This window comes from Aphelocoma coerulescens, chromosome 19 (assembly GCF_041296385.1).
Source record: "Aphelocoma coerulescens isolate FSJ_1873_10779 chromosome 19, UR_Acoe_1.0, whole genome shotgun sequence".
Classification (NCBI taxonomy): Eukaryota; Metazoa; Chordata; class Aves; order Passeriformes; family Corvidae; genus Aphelocoma; species Aphelocoma coerulescens.
The window spans coordinates 11148019-11168198 of record NC_091032.1 but is presented as its reverse complement, the minus strand read 5'-3'; the positions used below and the strand labels follow the sequence as shown (position 1 = coordinate 11168198).

The window sequence follows — 20180 nt, the reverse complement described above, 5'->3', positions numbered from 1 at the left end:
AAAATCCTTTTTAAAGGCTTTACAGTGGAATGTGGTAAGCGAGCTGGTGTTAGTTTACCCCTACTGCTGTGCAGAAGAGGACTTGCTTTTTCATCCAGCTGTAACTGGGCGCTTACACGTGGTGTGGAAAGGCGATGCCGCTGTCCGCCCACCCGGCAGAGCCTCCGCAGCACGAGGACTCAGCCCATCGCCCCTCGGACGCGCCCGCCCGCGACTGCTCGTTACAGAGGCTGCGAGCGGCGGCCCGGGAGGGGCGGGGCCGGCGCGGGGCGGGGCGCGCGGTGGGACCGTCCACTGCACGCAGCTCCGGCGGCTGTGGAGCCGTTTTCTACCTCTGTAAGTCGGTAGAGAAAACCATCTGAGCTAAAACTAAAGCTTTCTTCTGTCGTATAATTAATATTGCAGGATCAGTTGTAAATTTCGTATTAACGGTTTAAAAGGAAGTTGTGTTTTACTGTAGCAGACACTGAGGAACGGATTTGAGGTTTGTAGCTTTAATTACTTTGTGGCGGTGTCGCTACACTCTGGGACAGGGACAGCATGACATACTGGGTTTTCAGAACAAAACGGCATGAAGTCCCACCGGTCTCCAAATAATGTCGTGGAGAGCCATCACTGGGGGGTTCCTCTGCTTTCAAGGTGACTGAGCACGTTTTCAGAAACATGACATTCATTGTTCTCAACTGCTATTCAGATATCTCAACAATTCATTGTGAATCATTTGGTCATCCCTTTCAAATTTGCCAGTATTTCTAAAAGCCTTCGAATGTTACTGGGAATAGAGATGATAAAATTTTGCAGAAGAAAACTAATATGCAGCCTGATCCATACTCTGTGACTCACGCGAGCCAAAGTAAACCTCTGTTCAAACCGGCTGTGCGTTCAGATCCACCGAAGCCATTGGAAAATTTTCAGTTATTATGGAAAGGGTTCCCGTTCCTGTTCCACCTGTTCATGTGGGGGGAAAAAAAAAAATACTGTTTTTAACTAACGCATTTTACTATTCAATGTAGATAACCTGGTAAAAAATCCATCAGGGAAAAAAAAGTCTACCTAGACCAAGGGGGGCCTGAATGTACAAATCAAGGGACAGTCCGTAGAAGCACTGCCCTTTTGTGCAAATAGTTGCAGACTTCATGTGTGCAGTGCCATATAAGTTCATCTACAGGTCTGCCTCAGTAGCAGTCTTTGTAATTGATTCTGATCACTGTTCAGCCTAGTCACAGTTTTGCTCTTCCATGTGCATCAGGAGCATGCTGAGTGTCTGTGACTGCAGCTTTCCTACATGAGTTAGCATATATTGCTCATTTTCCTTGCTTACCTTGCACCCCAGCCTCTGTTGCTTCTTGAATCTCTAAGGCCTCCTTCTCTCAGGCTAATGGCTTCAGTTCTAGCATTAAACCTGTCTTCTGAAGCCTGTATTTTTCTTTGGCTAACTCTGAAATAGCTGCATTTTTCTGTAAGACAGTGTTTCTTCAGCTGAAAGTCCTTTTTTGCCCTTCCAGAATACTTGCGTATTTCTGTTTACATGTCAGCTGGCATGAAAGGCACGGTAGTTACCAGTTTTAATGACCCCTGTTTGATAGAGAAGGAAGATAATTAGCAGCTTTCTAGCTGTCACTGCATTGTTTCTGCAGCTAACAATTGCAGCTGCTTCCCGCTTTTCTGTCCAGGACCAGCTCTGCTTCTTTCTGACCAACATTACTTCTTTATCATTTTGTGATCTTTTTGAACGTTGTTGGGTTTCACTCTGAGAAACTCTGCTCTGGTCTAAACTATAGCAGAGCTATAGGGAGGGGACACAACTGCACCATCTGATGTCATGCTTTTTATCTCCTTCATCTCTTCTGTCTGGCTTCCAATATCTTCTCTCCCAGGAAAGATGGAGCATACTACTAAGGGTATTTTATGACTGACATTTTAGATAGCTAGGTACTTAACACACTTCTTGTTTGCTTTCACAATCCTTATGCATTTCTATAACAAATCAATTCAGAATTACTGTCAGAAGCTCTGGAAACTATCAAAAAATAATGTACAGAGAACAAGCTCAGTCGAGGAGAAGTATCAGTCGAGAGGTGTGTGAGGGAGAAGGAAGTTAAGGGTAGCTGTGCTGAATGGAATGTGGGCAGAGCTGTGTGTTGCTGAGGAGCAGTTGTGGGCGTTTGGGCTCAGGAGCTGTCTCGGGAATACTGGATGAGCATACTGCAAGAATAGGAAAATAGATAATCAAACTGCTTTGCAAAAATTCAGGGCACTGGTTTCTCCCTCCATTAAACAAGTGTCCTGGTATGCTTTGTTCTTTGTTCTACTTTAGTCCTTTCCGGACTTTCCCATTTCCTCATTTGCCTGCTGAAGTTCCGCCTTCAGCTTTTCAAGTCCTGTTTTGGTTTGGGGTTTGGTTTTTTTTTTTGGTTTTTTGTTTTGTTTTGTTGCTTTGTGTGGTTGTGGGGTTTTTGGTCAGTTGGGCTGCGTTGGGTTTTTTTGGTTGTGGCTTGTTTTTGTTTTTTTTTACCTAATCATCATTAGAAAAAAATTGCCTAATCAGGCATTGGAACAGGCTGCCCTAGGAAGTGGTGGAATTGCCATCCCTGGATATGTTCAAAAGGCATGCAGATTTGGCACTTGAGGATATGGTTTAGTGGTGAACACAGCCACGCTGCATTAACAGCTGGACTCAATGATCTTAGTGGCCTTTTCCAACCTTAAGAATTCTATTATTCCATTTCTTTTTACAATCTAGATTTTATCCATCTCTCCAGCCATATTCCTGAAAGGTGTTTACTTCTCCAACATCTGGGAGGCTATTTATCTTTTCTATTTGTTCACTTTTTCTCTTGTTTTCTGTGGTTGCTTGTTTAGTAATTCCAGCCTCCTCCACAGGTCTCCTTTCCCTTCTTCCTATTGCATAGTCCATCTTTTCCTGTCAGTTCCACTTCTCTCCTCCTAAACTCCACTCACAAATTCTTCTGTTTCTTTACTCTCCAACTCCAAACACATGAGCACATTCTTCCCTACACATCAGCAAAGACTTGGGGAACTTTGAGCAAGACATCTATTATTTTCATATCAGTATCATTTTGCAGGTAAAAAGAACAAAATATTTCTCATCCGCATGGACCCGTCTTCTCCCCTTCTTGTTTCTGCAGCTAAATGTAATGCTATTTCTGTTTTCAGGTTCTACATTACAAGAACTAACCTGCATTATATCCAGAAACCTTCCAAATAACAATGGCCAGACTGTTGCAAGATACATCTAAATTTCATCCCTCAGAATGGTACACTGCAAACAGGATGCAGCGTGCCAGTACAGAGTCCCAGAAATCCAGGTCAGAATGTGTGACAGCTGAGAGTTGGAGGCTGGTGGATGAAATAGAAAAGACAACTCAAAAAACCCAAAGCGATGTCAATAAGAAAATAGGTAATCCCACGTCTTCTGCAAGGGTCAAGACACATTATTTGAGCTATATGTTTAAGAAAGACTTAACAAACTAGTTGGTAATGAACAGGAGTATGTGTCAATGCCATGCTTGTTGATGTCATGGAAAAATCAAAAATATTTTATAAAATATTTTGAGGCAGACTCTTTATTTTTATTACAAAACACACAAAAAGCTATTTTAACCAAACCTCCTGACATGGGGTTGCAAAACTGTTTCCACATAGCCCACAGCGCTACAGGCACTCCACTGTAGAATAAGTCTATTTCTAGCCGTATCTAAGATCTGAGCTACAGTCCTCTTGCTCATAAAATGGGCCCGTATTGATGCCTTTTCCTGGTCTTAAAATCAAGAGTCATACACGGTTAGAAGGGGAAAAGGGATTTTACCTTGGTATTTATTTTAAGGATCCTTAGGTGTACACGTCCAGGTCATATGCATCGAGATGCACCCCGCCGAGTCTATCTATCCTCTCTCTCCTTGTCTCTGTTCCCCCTCCCCAACATTGGGTATAACATTATAGGTTTTACTAATTAGCATATCTATCAAAGATTCCCCAATGAGAGGCTCAAGTGAGCCCCCCCTCCCCAAGGAACCCTCCCCTGGATGATTCTATCTTGGTTTTCAGAATATGTTCTGGAGAGGACCTTGGGGTCTGGGGCACACTGATCTCTAGCTACGAAGCTTCTAAAATGTTTAGTCTCTTAGCTTAACAAACAAGTCCAAGAATGTAGGCAAAAAGCACTAGGAATACAGAAGTTGTAAAAAGGTATAACAGGGGTATAAAAGAAAAGGCAAAAATCTTCATGGCATCATATTAATACGCATTTGTTATTTTGATTCTACAGACCAGAGACGGGAAGAAATAAAGTTCTGGAAGCAAGAATTAGATAACAAGCTAGAACAAATTGTTCATGAGACAGAGGTGTTGTTGACTTTCAAGAATAGGCTGGAGAGAGCTTTGGAGAGCTGCAAAGAGCCACTTGTCGTTGCCCAAAAGTGTCTCCTGTACAGGTGAGATGATTAAGAAGAAAAGCATTCAAGGAGAGAAAAAAAAAAAATCTAGGTAATGAACCTTTAACAAATGAAAAAAAAAAGACTGCAAACTAAAGGCCTGACTCTCTTTGCAGTGGAGTCACAGTCTGATTTAGGTGCTCATACACTGGGGAAAGCTGAACATCATCATCTGTTAGATGCAGGCATTTGAACAATGTGGTTGATGGTTTTTCCTTTTTTCATTTAGGCAGAGGAGAGTTGGGATTGACTTGGTGCATGATGAAGTGGAACAGGAACTACTGAAGGAAGCTGAAGTCCTCCAGGGGATTATTGCTTTACTTGGACGTACATTGGAACAAACCAATGAGCAAATCAGGTGCAGAGGGAAAGGGCACAATAGAACACTAATTAGATGAAAATTAAGACAGCCGCAATACTGAGAAGTTGTAGGGTCAGGCTGAGCACAGGTCCTAAGTTATCTTCAATGCTAAACAGTTGCAGGAGGTCAATCAGTAATGGTGAGATGCTCTGCATGTAGAATACAAAGTACTTGCACTTGATCCTTGGTCTTCTCGTGATTCAGTCCTGTGCCTTTAATTTCAGTGTGAATTGTACCATCAATTTATAGAAAGGCAGCTTCATGCTGTAGATTTTGTGACTTGACAACTAAGAGTTCATACACTAATATTTCCATAACAGCATTTGAATTACCTAATGCATGTATGCATACATATTAAGGACACCTGTGAGTGTCTACACTTTGTCTTAAGAGTTTGGTTGTTTCTTCTCCTAGACGAAACCGTTCAGCAAAATACAACCTGGAAATGGATCTGAAGGACAAATTCACAGCTTTGACGATTGATGATTACTGTGCTAGCTTGACAAACGACACTCCTCATATCATATATGCTGACAATGCAATGAAACTGGAAGGAAAGTAAGTGGTTCTTTAGTTCAACAAACATATGATAATTATACAGATAATGTGGGCTGTCCCAGTAACAGCAAGATTAGTTTTGTGTAAAACAGGCTTTATCTTTTCGCCAACTAATTGTTTCTTATACTTCTGTCCATCACTTTTTTGTATCACAATAATTATGCTCCCAGTGAACTGCAGTTTAGTAGAAGTTTTCGAAGTTCACCGTTAGCTAAGGAAGAATTTCACATATTGTTTAAACACAGAATAGATTTACTGCCCTTAACTTCTTTCCTCTCCCAGGGTGTCCCAGTGGGAAGAATGCTGGACTGGGACACCCGAGGTGTGGAATCAGTTTCTGACTCAGTCATTAACCTGTCAAATGTGCCCCTTCTGCATGGGTTAGTTAGTGTGAAAGGTCTAAATGGAAAAATAGCTACTACAGAAAAATGGGCTGAAAAGAGGAACTATACTGAGAAAGCAATGTGTGTGAGAGCCTCAGGAAGTCACTCTTGCTATGCAACAACTGGCAAACTTGTAACACCAAGAGACTGACAGCTCTTGCTGCCATCACGTTGGCGTGCATCAACAATGGGTTGTGTAACTCAGACAACACCCAGAATAGTGTTGCCTGCTGTGTGTAAATGACAATTACAACTTTATATAAACAAGGAATGAACCCTCTGAGGAACTTTCCAAACACCCGCCTGGAAGCCACAGCAAGGATGACCCTCTAATTCTGGAGATACAGTTGGGGCTGGGCTTCTCAACTATTGCTCCAGGCAGGTACTGTAAGTGTCGCACAGGTGAACTGTGTGAGAGAATAAGTGACTGTGTTGTGTAAATAGCTATCTGCTATGAATAGTAACAGCTTTATTAATGAAAGATGTTCTAAGAAATACTGGCTATTATGTGTGTTTCCCTCCACAATAACTTAATCTGTCGCCAGGGGAAAAGAAAGTTATAGCAAAGTTGCTCTATGACTCTAGTGAATTTGTTTTCATCTGACTCTCATCTACTTCATTACAAAATTATTGTGACAGAGCCTTTATTTTGTATCTGTAGAATTCCCAGGACAAGTGGCGCTTACTGGGACATGCAGTTAAAAGTACTGCTTTGTTCTTGATTTTGTGGCATAATTACAGATTTATGAAGTCATAGAGGGCCTGCTGCTGTCTGTTGGTGACCTTTTATTTTGAATCTCTTTCAGTTTTGTTAGCCCTGAGGACTGGATAGATTTCTCAAACATAAATGTTGAAAAGGCTGACAAGCAAAGAAACAATTCTTTGGCACTGAAGGCGCTTATTGATAGCATTCTCTCACAGACAGCAAATGACATGCGCAAGCAATGTGAGATGGTGAATACTGCTTTTAGAAATAGGGTAAAGGAAGTCAAGGATGCCAAGCACAAGCTAGAGACATTTCTTGCAATGGTAAGTCATAGGGGACAGTCAGTGAAAAAGTGGAAGCACTGGGCTTGAGTTATCTACTGGTTTTCCCAGTCCAGTGGGTAGCACTTATCTGCCACGTGTTCCTTTTTGTTCCCTTCTCCCTCCTCCGTAAAAGTCATCTCAGATTTTTTTTTTTCTTGGTTCTGTGTGCACCACCACAGAGATGCATTTCTGGAGTCACTTATTCAATCTAAATGTTGTTGTAACCATCAGCAAAGTGAGGATTTTCCTTGTGATTTTTAGTTGCAAGAGGCTCCTATAGCTTTTTCAGGATTGTGATATAAGAGCCTGATAATTGATAAAAGCAGGGTCAATGTGCTCAAAATTTGACACATGAAAACTGAGTATTAATATTAAAAATTAATTGCTGAGCATAATTTTCTGGGTTCACCCAGAACAGTGTCATCTGCTTTCCAATGACAGAACCATACGCCTGGCTAAGTTTTGCAAAATGTCCTTTGATGAACTAACAACATAATGAGTGTTACTGTGATTGTTACAACTATTAAAGATAATGATGATGATGATGATCTCACACATTGTAAGAGGCGGTGTGCAGAATTTCATTGTTGGATTTGTTAAGGTGATGGATGAGACTGCCTCACAGGAGAAGAACATTGCAGCCTTAAACAAAGCAATTGCTGATAAAGAAGGACCTGTAAAAGTGGCTCAAACCCGCTTGGAAGCAAGAAACCATCGCCCCAATGTGGAACTGTGCTATGACACAGTGCACTGCAGCCTGATTAATGAAGTTCAAGAGATTACCAAAAATATTCAAAGGTGAGTGGAAATTATGCAAGAGGAAAATCTGTGGTATAGATTACTGGGTTAATTTAATGTGTCAGAGTAACAATGGGTCCCAGCTATTCTCCCTGAAAAGTTGCGAGATGCTTTTCTCTTAAGGGCAGGACATTTTAAGGGAAGTTGCATGGATATTGTCTCCATGAATCCCTTTCCCTCTTTCTTTTTTCTTGCTCAGGATTCTTAACCCATATGAGAAAAAAAACTATTCATGTGTTTTCAACTAATGGCTGCCTCTATTTTCCCTATTAGATTAAAGGATGCATTGGCACAGGCTGAGACAGAGCTGAAACGCCTGAGCTGCCGACAGCTTTCCTTAGAGGAAGAGATCAAGGTCAAGGAGAATACACTGTACATTGATGAAGTGCTGTGCATGCAAATGAGAGAGTCTCTTTACATAAACAATTACTGAAGTCATCATACTGGGGGATTGTGCTCCAAAGAACCAGCTCCTGCTGAAATTTTATTTACAAACTTCCAAATTTATTGGCTTGGCTCAATGCTGTCTAGTTGTGCAAGGTAATTAAAACAGACCTAGTACTTACAGCTATCTGTTTCACAGTTATCTACGCTCTAAAACATTTGATGAAATCTTCCACTTGGCAATAAAATTCCAGAATAATGAGAAATGCCCCTTCTTCCATGTTTCTCTCATGTGTAACCAATGATATCTTTTGCCACTGAAATGTGTCAAAAGAGGACTCTGTGGAAGCTAGAGCAGGAATGTCCTCATAAATCACTTGTTGGAGAGCTGGGCAAGTGGGAGGGATGTCTCTCAGGACTAGCCATGCTATGTTTTGTTTTTATCTTAGCATCTGCTGCTAAGAACTAGGCAGCATGACAAACTTAATAGGACTTAACTAGCTTAACTAGCTGATACACTAGATAGTACATCTGTCTGCATCTGAATCAAGATCAAGTCAAGGCTGACTTTGGGAGAATCACTTCCTCACCCCAGGTCTCAGTTTCCCTATTCGTAAAATGGACACAATGAGATAGGCTTCAAAGGTAAAGTGTTTGAAGCTCTACAACGAGAAGTGCTGAAAAAAGAGGAGGGTCTTATTTTTAACAGAGATGCCGGTAAGGGTGCAAAAGGGATCACTGCTCCCTTTGGTTCTGGCAAGGAAAAACAAAGCAAGGGCAAGAATAAATGGTGCTGGACACAAAGGAGTCCAGTTCCCAAGTCCAACATTTTAATGCATGGAGTTTAAAATCGTCCCTTGCCTCTCTCTTGCTGGAATGATAACTCCCTTTCAGAGGCATTGCTGTCAAGATTCAAATACCTTACCAAAGCCCTCCGAAGGATCCGATAATGCAGATGTCACTGGGTGTTCTTCTCCCCCTGTAGTTTACACCATTGGGTAGGTAATGACAAAATAATTAAGTTCTGAGTCAATCAGGTACTTGAACTTCCTGTAAATATCAGCCAACAGCTGCTCCTCCTCAGTGCTGTCGTCTTGGGCTGTATAAATCCTGACCTGTATGCACAAACAGCAGTAACATCTCTCAGATACAGGGAGCTTGGCCCATTAAAACTCGTGGTAGCAAGAAGCATCTGTAACTAAGAAGGAATCTAGAGAAGCAAAATTCCTTGACTTTGAAGAGAATCTTGAGCTTTGCTCTCTTCCCACCCCTAACTGACTGAAAACATCATCTCCTGCCAAAGAATTTTTGGGAGGTGTTGCGAGGAATGGGTTAAATAGTGGAAGACTATCGAGGAGGATTGTAAATCATTCAGGTGATCTTGCAGATGGGAATAGCCCTTAATAAGACCAGCCAGTGACCCTCTGGCATGGACTGAGTTTAACTGTGCTTACATCTCCACTTGTGTGTGTCCGCCTGTGGGCTGCTTTGGGGATCCCTCGGTGAGCAAAGGAAGGGAAACAAATTTACTCTTTGTCTTTTAGCTGTGGTTTTGTGGTTGTCCTGGCTGTCTGCCTGTGCTGACTCAAACAGGAAGAGCAAGGTTCTTTTTACCCCCCAGAACTGCTGCATCCCTGGAACCTGCGCAGATCTGTGAGGACCTACTGAATTCAGACTGTAGCACACAAACTAGCATGTCAGCATGGTTTACACCAGCTACAGTTGTGGCCTGGCCCCAGTTCAACACAGGATCCCTAAAGGGTGTGATGTGCTTACATCTTTTTGCTATTTAGTGGGATTCAGTCCACCCTCCTTGGTTTAAGCATAGACATAAGCACTGAGCCTGAGAGGTGACTGAGAAACCCTAGAAGTGGGAGAGGGCTTGAACTAGAGGTGACAGAGGGAATGCCAGTCTAGGAAGGGCTTCTGGATTTTTTTGGACATCATATTAAACTTCTATAGTATCTGTATGTGGCTAAGTAGATTGGAAAGCCCCATTTCTATGAGTGGTTCCCAAGCTCTTTAGTACTAAAGCATAACATAGGGAAGATAGTTATATTAACATTTCTGTAAGTGACCTTTGCCTGGGCAGGGGACCTTTGGGTATAGGAGCAAGAATGGAAATGGGAGTTTTGAAGCACAGTCTTACCTTTATGGTAGTCAAAACGCATTTCCTTTCTGCACGGTTTTGTAGCAGCCTCTCCATAAAGCTGGCACTTAGAAATGCCCAGACTTTCAGAAAAAACAACCTCTTGCATGATAAGATAAGCTGTAGCAGCTCATTGTCCAGCAACTCATGGTCATTGTTCAATTCAAGTGTTAATTTCTTGAAAAAGAATGAACACAGTTAGTACTACTGAACAGATGTTGAGTGCAGTAACTAGAATTCAACAAATAGTTTTCCAAGTTAATCAACGAAAGCAAGTGTCAACAGATCAATTTTGTACCTTGACATTAGCTGAGAATTTGTTTTGCATTATGACAACAATGTATGTGCTACAGTAAATCACTTTCCTGTTAAGATGGGTTGATCCCTTGTGCATTCATTAGAAAATGCTCCACCCACAGTCATGCCATGATCTTATCTGACATCCTGAAAATTATCCCAGAGACAAGAGTAGAGCCAATGATGGTTTCTAGAAAGCTTTACAGATCTCTGGTGTTTACTGGAAACTCTGCAATGCAACAGGACTTACAGAAAGCTGTCAGCAACCATCAGGTGTAAGGCCACGTGTTTCCCTCTGGCATGCAAAGACCTGATGCTCACTATGTGGGTCAGCTGTGGCAAACCTTTGGTGACACATCCCTTGTGACACCGAAGGGCTTTGATATGGGCACTAGTTAATTTAGATGTGCTGTACAACATTTATGCATTGCCAAAATAGAGCGGCCTGATAGCATTATGGTGGGTTATAAATGGACAAGGATAATTTCATCAACACACTATAGCTGAAACACTGAAATGATTCACTTAGGAGAACTGCCCCCTGAACATAAAACTGAAGCAGTCAGGAACTTCTATTGCTAACTGCTGTTATGCAGAAGGCCTACATGATTATTTTGCTTAGCTTTGTGATACTGCAGTAGGGTGTCCCTATTGTTTCCCTTACCTGCAGACCATGCCAGTAAGCTGGGAGAAGGTTGGTGAGGGTAGGTCTCATTGTCCAGTCTGGGTCACTAAAATAACAGCTCCGTAGGCTGATGCTCCTAACTGGGATCTCCACTAGCAGGATCCTAGCTAGGTGATCATGCTTCATGACTCTTTCAAAGAAGAAGTTCACATTCAGTTTTGGGGCTCTCTTTGCCAGGTTTTCCCATGCCATTCCTGAGACCACTTGCCCATGAGGGTCATGGACATGACACTTAATATTCAAGGTGCACAGGGAATGAGAGCTGTGCTCCCGCAGGATGTCCAGCAGTTCATCAGAGATGCAGTTATAATTGAAAGTCAGGATGGTCAGGCTGTGGAACTTCGACATAGTTTGGTGGAACAAGGCACTGCTGTAGACAGAAAGGTGGAGACTGAAGAAATCCTCAATATTGATTTCAGATATAAAGCTTCTATTTGTCAAGCTGCTCAGAGAATTCAGAAGCTCACAGCCTTCTTCCAAAGTTATTCTTGCTCCTTTTAAGTTAAGATAATCAAGCTGATTGCTCATTCTTTTCAGGAAGGCAGCTAAGTTCTTGATAAACTGAGCCCTAACCACATTTTTCCAGATCAAGCAGTCTAATTCTAGGTACTTGATGCTCAGTGATACTAGGTGACTATTACACTTACCCAGGTGTGAAAGAAGACCTCTCATAACCACTTGAAATTTTTTGATATAGGGAGTATTGTAAGGATTCGATAACTTAATCTCCAGGTGCTTCAAATACTTGCCAAATTTTTTGGTATACCACAGTGCACTTTGAAACTCCAGTGTGCGTGCCCTTGATGGTTGGCCATAGAAAGTGATGGTTCTGCATCTCCAGAGAGATGCAGAGTACATGGCGCAACTCCATTTTTTACAGACCAAGGCAGCCCGAGATCTGTCCCTGTCATCTAGCCAATGGAAGACATGCCTCAGACAGACATCAGGTAGATAGGCCCAGGAGCTTTGCTCGGGTTCACTGTCATCTTCCATTGAGAGGACTTCTCTTCTGGGTCTTGAGTCAAACCTACATGCAGAAAGCTGTGGGTAGATTTCTTGCCAATCCCAACATAATAGGCTTCTAAACTAATGGATGAAAGTTTGCTTCTTCACAATCAAAACAAACAACCTCTTCTTTGCCTCTGTACTCTAGCTGTCAGAGTCAAAGCTCTTGAGTCTAAACTATAGTCTTACCTAAACCAAAAGAAAAAAACAAAAAATGAAGAACAATCACAGTACAAGCATAGGACACATCTTTTAACTTTTTGGCCTTCACCTTCAGTTTAGCTAAACAGTGATGGGGTATCAACTGCTGCTACAGCAGCCACACTCTAAGAAGCCTTTGGTTAGCATCAGCTGCAGTTAATTGATCATGGTTTGTGCTCTGTTGCCTAGTGTTTAAAAGTACTCAGTTCTTTGGGCTGTATACATTTGAACTGGACCATCAGTGAGTGCAAAATTAGCACTAATGACTTTTCCTAGCCTTCTGGGGTACCATTCCATGACAATTAGTACCCTGCCTTAGATTCAGGTAAAATCCCTGTTGAGTATAATAAGCATGGCCATGGAAAGCTAGTGTTTTGCTAGTACCTTTGCAGAGGCTAAAATTCAGGATGTATTTACTTCCCTTCCCTGTAATACACGTGTCTTAATCATGTCTGCTTGAAAAATCATGCCTTGGCTTTTGGGGGTGAAACTGGAAAAACATCAAGTGATATTTTCTAATGGTCTACCCCAGAAATCAAGGCTTCTTGTCTGACAGGACTACAAGAAGATGCAACTCAAAAGTACAATATGCCAATCTCCAAACAGTCTACCTTTTCTACTTTGCACGTGATATTCTGCTGGATAAAAAAGTTGAAATGGATGGAAACAAGAAATGCGCCATAAGAAGAAGAAGAAAGCATGCAGATCCATAAGAGTCTGTTTACAACTACAAAGGCTCAGATATTTCTATTTTAATTTTATAAACAGGCACGAAAGGTCAGGCTGACAGCCCAGTTCAGCTTCAGACTGCTGTTTGCCTTTTGGCCTATGGTTCTTATGTCACACAGAATCTCTCTGCCTGTACACACACTCTTTTCAATTAGCACCGTTTCTGTTCTTAGGGATTCCTCTGCCCTCTCTTGCCATTCAAAGTGCCAATCCAAATCCCCAGCTATCAAGACAACCCTTAGAAACTGAGCGCGTGGTCTGATTACCGCCCGACTCTCTCTCTCTCTTATTTAGTATCCTCAAGAAGAGCTCTTTGTTTTGCAGAACCATCAGTCATTTAGGAGGTCTCTAGATCAATGTCCAAAAATCCAAGCCAAGTCTTCAAATATGGTAGCTGAAGCTCCAGTTTGCTAGTGAGAAGAACCTGAAATTTTTGCTATAGAGATTGAGGGCCGGGAGGACACAGGAGAAGAGGTCTAACACTTCAGCTACCTGGAAGCCCTGAAAGTCAATGGACAGAGGAAAGCAGAACAGCATATAGGGCTGCAATACATAGAAACACATCTGTTAATAAAGGGTGTTTATTACACTATACTCATCATTTTTAGTGTGTGAATACAAAAGGGTACAAACACCATCACGTGGAACTTTTTTAAAACCAGAGCTCTTAGGAATTCGTAAAAAGTATGTTTGTAAGCCAGTGGTGAGATTCAAGAGGTATCCTGCAGCGTTACTGGGTTGGCTTCCTTATCACTTTAAGTCTTAGCTAAGGAGGTGTCTTTAGCTGTCAGCTCTGAGTTTAACTTGGTGCAGGGAAAACAAATCTTTGGAAAAAAACAGATGCTGCTATAGCTCTTTCTAGAGCAATTTTTTTCAGGTAGAAGTTATATAAAGATAAATGAATGCTTTGCATGTCGTGTTTGCCTTTCGAGTAAGAAAAAAATCCAAATCAAAACAAAATCCCCCACGGCTGAACAAATACATCCGCTACACTTGGCCCTCTTTGCTGCCCGATCTGCTTCAGAGGGCATCCCGGATGGTTTACGGTCCCACAAGGACAGTTACACCAGCTGTCGCCTCCAGCAAGAGCTGCAGAAGCCCGTGGAGTAAAACCAAACAAACAAAAACCTTCTAAGACTTTGGCCGATAATTACCAGAAGTAACAGGAGCTGTGGCTTGGATATCCAAGTGGAACCCAGCCTGAGTCCTTTTACTGCTCCAGCTGACGCGGATCTCTGGGCCGCGGTCCGCAAAGGCACCAGGCCCGCGGGAGGGGGGGCAGCGCAGCCCCTGCGGTTGTGTCGCTGGGGGCCCGGACACGCTCCCTCAGCCCCGGCTCGCGGCGGCCACGCGCCTGCCAAGCCGAGTAACGGCAGCCGCGCGTGCGCGGGGCCCAGCCAATTGTGGCGGGTGATGGCGGCGGCGGCGCCAATCCGGGGGCTCGGAGGGGGCGGGGCGGCGTTCAAACGTGGTGGCGGCGCACAAGGCAGTTCCCGGAGGAAGGTGGTAGCTCGGCCCCGGCCCCGGCCCCGGCCCCGGCCCCGGCCCCGGCCCCGGCCCCGGCCCCGGCCCCGGCCCCGCCCTGTGCACTGAGTGAGTACTAACCCGCGCGGCCCGGTCGCGGCCCGCTTGTGGCCCGCTTTTCCCCCGCCCCTCTCCTCCGGCCTTGGCGGTACTTTTCGCGCTTGTTTCTACCGTCCCGGTGGGTGCAATAACGGCACTAGCTGGGCCCGCCCGGTGCCGCCGTGTCTCGTTACCCCGATGTGGCGGCACGGCGGGTCTGCCGCGGCTGTCGGCGGGGAGCACGGGCAGTGCCAGCAGAGCGGGGTCCCTGCGGCGAGAGCGGCTCGGATCGGATCGCACGAGGCCTGGGGCCGGGCGTGTCCAGGGGCCCGGCCGGGGGCTACCCCAGACAGCCGTGGCTTCCAAAAGAGCTAGAGCACCGCGCTGTCCTGTGCAATACCCGTTTGATCATTGTAGCCGTAGGACGGCAGTGGCTCTCTCGGGGCATTTCACCTGAATCATATTTGCTAGCAAGTGAAAATCAAGAATTGAAAGTATATGTGTACATATGTTTGAATTGTCGTATGTCATTTAGGTAACTGGCATTTTAGCCCTTCCCACCAAAGCCTTCTGTCAGTAATAATCCTGTCTGTTTCAGGACTTACGTTTCCACACTCATAACTGTGACTGAAGCAGGAGCCTTCAGCTAGCAAGTACAGCAGGAGACAACAGCAACTGCGTAAACTTGTCTCGCAGTGGAAGGTTGTTTTTGACTAAAGAAGGCAAAAATTTGGGAATACCAGATCTTGATCTGAGACACAAACAAAAAAATTGCACTCATAGAGCATTCTACCTCTCAAATTAGCAGTGGAATTGCAGTACGAGGCTTCTTTATGGATTTGCACAAGCCTAAACAGCTGTAGAAATCAATCCTGTTCTCTTTCAAGCCTCCAAGTAAAAGCCTGCTCAGCTCTGGTTTTCTTGTTTCAGGCAAGTGAAACCAAATATATTGTGCAACAGTTTCCATTTCTCTTTTTTTTACACTGCTTTGTACCTTGTTCTGTCTAAGCTTTGCTTTCATTTTGATTGTTTAGAAATAAGGCTGACCAAGAACTGGAACAAGATGGCATCTGTGCTTCAAAATGTCAAAGCAACAATGGCCTGGCGGAAACACCAGCTCCTAGCTGACCTCAATGAGAATGAGAGCCCTGTGCCTGACAAATTCAAGAGAAGGGCCTCTCTGAGTTCTCTCAATACCATTCGCATGTCTCTAAGGAAACGGGTACCATTAAAGCGAGTAGAGCTGAATTTTCATAAAACCCCAACTAGGGAAAGTCTGGAACCAAGACAGAGATGCCAAACTCTCCAGACTATTAAAAGAACAGCAAAATATGCTTTTGGAACAGTGTCCCAGGTACTTTGCCTTTGCAGTGGAACATGGATAGAGTTTAGTTTTTGCTTCAACTCCAGTACTAAGATTTCTGAAATCTGTACTGAGTGCTGTATTCCAGAGAGTCCATTCCTATGCACTTGCACGACTTAGTAGTTGTCTCATAGCTACTAACTTTTAAAATCTTTAATATCTTCTCCTAAAGTATAGGCAGGCAAATTATGGATCTAGCAGAACATGGAGCAAGGTGAAAACATTTTATTTTATTATTAAATAAAAGCTTTTCCCCTACTATATTTATTCATGTATGGCAGAGCAGCCTTCACACTGAGGAAGTTGGGTAGAGATTGCCATCACTTGCAAAGAATTGTTACTGAGAAACATGCAGCACTTTGGATTTTTTTTTCTTTTATTTATTCTCCTGTACCCATACTATTTACTAGCATGTTCTTCATTATAGTTGATCTAAATTTAGACTGACAAAACCTGCTACAAGGTAGCAGGGTAGCAGATTTGAGATTGCACTTCCCTTTGTTGGAGACCTCAGATTTTTAAATGCATGAGTTCTGTGTTGAGGAGCTTGACTTCTTCCAGCATAAGAGCAGCAGGAGGTTTGTCCCAATGCCTGCTCTGAAGTCCTTGATGAGTGCCAGGGGTTAGGGAAGCAAGTGACTCCTACAATGCAAATGAGTACAGAGGTTGAGATGCATTCATGTTAGTTGAAACCTGATACGAGAATGGAAGCTAGGCATTCAGCCCAAATGTTCCTAGTCTTCCTGGTTCCAAACTCTAGGCTAATTGAGTTCATTTAGCCTAACATGTCTAATGCTTCTTTCAGAAAATACAGAAGTCTTGCCAAAGCCCAGTACACTCAATGGTGACCTTTCCAGCTGAATCCATCAGCAGAGGCTGTGCGACCAGTTCTACCAAAAAAAGAAGTACTACACCTTGCTGTAAGAGTGTTACTCCAGCAGCCAGTTCCAAAGGCACTCCAAGGTCCAGCAAAAGGGCCTTGCTTGGGCCAACAAGGGTGTCAGAACATAGAGAATGGAGGGATTTCTCATCCTGGCTTGGTAAAAATGCTGTCTCTCTCTGGAGATCAAGAAGAGCAGCAGCACTGAAGAGCCCTTATTCATCACCTGCTCCTTCCAGCAGGAAGATGTGAGTTACGTTCTTTTGTAAGTCTTTTTTTTTTTAATTACTCTGATTAGAATATCTGGTAAAGTGAAAGGCAAGGTGTGCAGTCTACTGTCCTATTCTCCTGAAGGGGTGTGCTGCTCAAATAGTTAAGGAAGTAGTTCCAGCTCCCTGTATAGACAGGGACAGAGCTCTGCATAAAGCTGAAACATAAAAAAGTAATTTTTTGCTGACAGGAACTTTGAAAAAATCACTCTCCCACTGGGAAAGTTTGCACTGTTTCTCAGCACCAGTGCCCATCAGATGCTAGAGACATACCTGAGTTCTTTGCTGGGTAAAGGAAAATGCTCTGTATGTATCTCACTCCTACTTCATTGTATCTTTTCCAAAGCTGCTATTTGTCTTGTGAAGATACCAGGAATTGCTCTGCTTATGCTGAGTTCTTTATAGAACGTAGACAGATTCTTGCCTCAAAGAACAAACACAAATTAGATCAAGGGTTGTGAGCTAGGGAAATACTTAATAATGTGCACATAGGTTTTTCTTTTGGTAAAAGTTGCAAGAAGGGTTAAAGCTAGAAGTTGAATCCAAGCCTCGTGAATCTGAATCCTGTGTCTGAGTTGGAAGGTAGCTGTCTGGGGGATGAATGGACACGTGAAGCAGTTGGCCAATGGAATTAAGAGCATGATTGCCACCGCCCTAAACTTCTCTGGGTAAAGTCTAGAGGTAACAAGAGCGGTACTGCAGGGATAGAGGCTTGAGTAGTGTCGCCTAGTCAGCCTGTCCTGTTTGATCTTTAGCAATGACCATTCTGTTTACAGAGAGTTTGACTGCAAGTTGGAACTGGTCTCCTCAGGGATTTGCCAGTTGAAGCGTATCTCCCAAGCACTCGATGACACCATTGTGGAAGAGGAGAGGTAAATAATGTTAAGTGTCCTTCAACTTTTGGCACAGGTTACCTCCCACCTGAACATAGCCAATTGCAGGCCAAGTAGTCCCTGTAACTCAGGATGAGGAATAGTTGCAGAACTTTTTCAGGTGTAATGTAGTACATCCGTTTTTCTTTCAAGATACCTGGGAAGATTAAATCTGCAGTTGGATTTGCAGCTTCTAAAACCTGTCAAATGCTCTCCTTGTCTTCAGTTTCCTTGTTGTGGAAGTCAGATTTTTAGCAGCAAGAGCCTACCTTTGACCTTGTGTGAGAAGAGTACCTCCCTGACTCTTGTCTAAAAGAGGTGCCAGTCCAGGCTGGGGGAGGAGCTGGGAAAATTCCAGTGTACTGACACAGTCACTGATGTCTGCACATCTATAAGAAAAATCCTTTTATTTTGTTAGCAAACAGTCCATGGTACCCAGATGAAGCAGCCTCTTATAAAACACCTTGGTTAATCCATAAGGTGATAGGCTGCTGTATTTGTGAAGGTTATGCCATTCTGAATTAGACATATTAAGCGAGTAAAAATTAAAGGTCAGAAGTCTTGTCACAGGGTGATTCCCTAAACTTCTTCCTCTCTTAGGACACTTCATGTCAAGCATTTAATAACTAAATGTCAAGCACCTCAAATGCTCTAGAGAGTTTAGCATCAAGTACTTTACCTACAAAGAGTTAAGGGCTTAACATCCCAGATAATTGCAAAAATTTTTACCAATGGGACCATGTCTAGATACCTATAGGTTAAAGCTTGTATCAAGTTAATTTTATCATATCCTTTGAAAGTTCACTAAATGTCACTCCTAATATTCTCCCATCTGCTAGCGATATGACAGTTTCTCTCATTCGTAACTGAAGATAGTAGCAACCAGGTAAAGTAGTTGTTCACTTACCTTGTCTATGCATGCATGCATCTGTGGGGAGAAAACCTGCTGTTTAAAGAGAGAGAGAGGCTTATCAACTCATGCTGCTTTAAGGCAGTATTATGCCAAACCACAGAGTTCTTCCTTCATATTCACTGTGGCTGTCTGTGGTACAGCAGATCATTGTGCAGTTGTAAAACTTCACCTCTACATTGTGGACTTGTGAGTCCTTGTGGGTTCACAATGAACCTCCTATGCAAACATCAGCTTTTCTCACCCCAGACCAGAAAACTACTGGTACTAATGTTTTTGTCATTCAAGTTTAGTTCTCACTGGTTACTAATGATCACAAAGCATGAGAGAATCAACCATTATCCTGAGCTGTCTGATTTTACAGCCTTTTTTTTCCATGCCTCGAATTTTCGTAGCAGTTGAATCCATGCTATCACAATTAACAGCAGCTCGTAACTGTATTGGTGGCATTTTTAAACACAGCAATTGTACCCAAATTAATGTGACATTAATATCTTCACCCATTATGTTGGAAGTGTTCTTTTTGTTAAAGGGAAAGGTATGTCCTGAATACTATGTTCTATTTTAGCAACGAAGATGGGTGCAAGACACTTTGCTGTAACTTTTCAAGAAAAATGAGAACAGTTTCAAATGCTTGACTGATGCTTTAAGCTGTGACCTGTACTGCTTCCACTAATTTGGTACAGTTCTCCTGAATATGTAGATACATACAACGTGCTCTGTCACTGCTTAGTTGCCTACTGGAATGGTTGTGAAATGAACTTTGGAGGTGCCTTTAGTCTTGCATGAGATTTTCTGTTCTGGTATCCAATTGCCATGAGTTTTAATGTTAGCGCTCCCTTTTCATTTTTTTCATGATGCAGCAAACCTTGATCTCAAAAGATTGTTTCCAATTCCATGTATTGTTCTAATGTTTTGCATTTTAATGAATTAGGTTATATCACAAGAAATGCTCCTGTTGCTAGTTAAAATATTGCAGTACTTAATTTGTGTACTGCCATTTATGTTCATTGAAGATAACAAAATACTTTCTTGCTAGTGTTTAGAACAATTACACAGTGAAAGTGTACCAGACCTCTTCCTTTCTCCCATCTGTTTTCTAGCAATTTGTGTGACAACCAGTTGATTAGCTCTACTGACTTCATGCTGCTAATGGCAGTCCTGTTGTTCTTCTGCAGGCAACAAGCAATATCAAACCACTGTCTAATGGCACAAAACTCACAGTCTATACATCGATCCCTGAAATCATCTCAAGCTATCAGAAGGCAAAGAAACTCCATCAAGCACTTG

At 42.9% G+C, this 20180-nt stretch overlaps 3 protein-coding genes across 4 annotated transcripts; 2 read left to right on the top strand and 1 right to left on the bottom strand.

Moving 5' to 3' along the window:
• The first annotated feature begins 269 nt into the window (after positions 1–269).
• On the top strand, positions 270–8017 carry TEKT1 (tektin 1). The gene is made up of 8 exons (XM_069033602.1): positions 270–336; positions 3178–3421; positions 4289–4454; positions 4684–4812; positions 5230–5373; positions 6563–6785; positions 7387–7583; positions 7857–8017. The coding sequence occupies exons 2-8, from the start codon at positions 3232–3234 to the stop codon at positions 8014–8016; spliced, it is 1209 nt and encodes a 402-aa protein (XP_068889703.1). The 5' UTR covers positions 270–336; positions 3178–3231; the 3' UTR covers position 8017.
• Positions 8018–8021: 4 nt separating this feature from the next.
• FBXO39 (F-box protein 39) lies at positions 8022–14391 on the bottom strand. Its single transcript, XM_069033600.1, has 4 exons — positions 14188–14391; positions 11078–12292; positions 10117–10293; positions 8022–9082 (listed from the first exon to the last, which is right to left on the bottom strand). Exons 2-4 carry the CDS (start codon positions 12089–12091, stop codon positions 8954–8956), a joined length of 1320 nt encoding a protein of 439 aa, XP_068889701.1. The 5' UTR covers positions 12092–12292; positions 14188–14391; the 3' UTR covers positions 8022–8953.
• A 300-nt stretch (positions 14392–14691) lies between these two features.
• On the top strand, positions 14692–20145 carry PIMREG (PICALM interacting mitotic regulator). Of its 2 annotated transcripts, none has more exons than XM_069033130.1 (7): positions 14692–14735; positions 15195–15526; positions 15631–15950; positions 16765–17087; positions 17885–17980; positions 18820–18866; positions 20069–20145. In XM_069033130.1, the coding sequence occupies exons 3-6, from the start codon at positions 15660–15662 to the stop codon at positions 18848–18850; spliced, it is 741 nt and encodes a 246-aa protein (XP_068889231.1). In that variant the 5' UTR covers positions 14692–14735; positions 15195–15526; positions 15631–15659; the 3' UTR covers positions 18851–18866; positions 20069–20145. The 2 variants fall into 2 exon arrangements, with proteins under 2 accessions (XP_068889231.1, XP_068889232.1); XM_069033131.1 differs by lacking the exon at positions 20069–20145 and adding an exon at positions 19459–19471.
• The last annotated feature ends 35 nt before the right edge of the window (positions 20146–20180 follow it).

What these genes read in the sequence shown, in the direction of transcription:
- TEKT1 (XM_069033602.1), top strand. Translation starts at nt 3,232, where the DNA reads ATGGCCAGACTGTTGCAAGATACATCTAAATTTCATCCCTCAGAATGG. An exon ending in GCAATGAAACTGGAAGGAAA is followed by an intron (nt 5,374 to 6,562) that starts GTAAGTGGTTCT and finishes AATCTCTTTCAG; the next exon opens with TTTTGTTAGCCCTGAGGACT. An exon ending in TAGAGACATTTCTTGCAATG is followed by an intron (nt 6,786 to 7,386) that starts GTAAGTCATAGG and finishes GGATTTGTTAAG; the next exon opens with GTGATGGATGAGACTGCCTC.
- FBXO39 (XM_069033600.1), bottom strand. Translation starts at nt 12,091, where the DNA reads ATGGAAGATGACAGTGAACCCGAGCAAAGCTCCTGGGCCTATCTACCT. An exon ending in CTTACTGGCATGGTCTGCAG is followed by an intron (nt 10,294 to 11,077) that starts GTAAGGGAAACA and finishes TTCTTTTTCAAG; the next exon opens with AAATTAACACTTGAATTGAA. An exon ending in GCGTTTTGACTACCATAAAG is followed by an intron (nt 9,083 to 10,116) that starts GTAAGACTGTGC and finishes TTGTGCATACAG; the next exon opens with GTCAGGATTTATACAGCCCA.
- PIMREG (XM_069033130.1), top strand. Translation starts at nt 15,660, where the DNA reads ATGGCATCTGTGCTTCAAAATGTCAAAGCAACAATGGCCTGGCGGAAA. An exon ending in CTTTTGGAACAGTGTCCCAG is followed by an intron (nt 15,951 to 16,764) that starts GTACTTTGCCTT and finishes TGCTTCTTTCAG; the next exon opens with AAAATACAGAAGTCTTGCCA. An exon ending in GCTCCTTCCAGCAGGAAGAT is followed by an intron (nt 17,088 to 17,884) that starts GTGAGTTACGTT and finishes TTCTGTTTACAG; the next exon opens with AGAGTTTGACTGCAAGTTGG.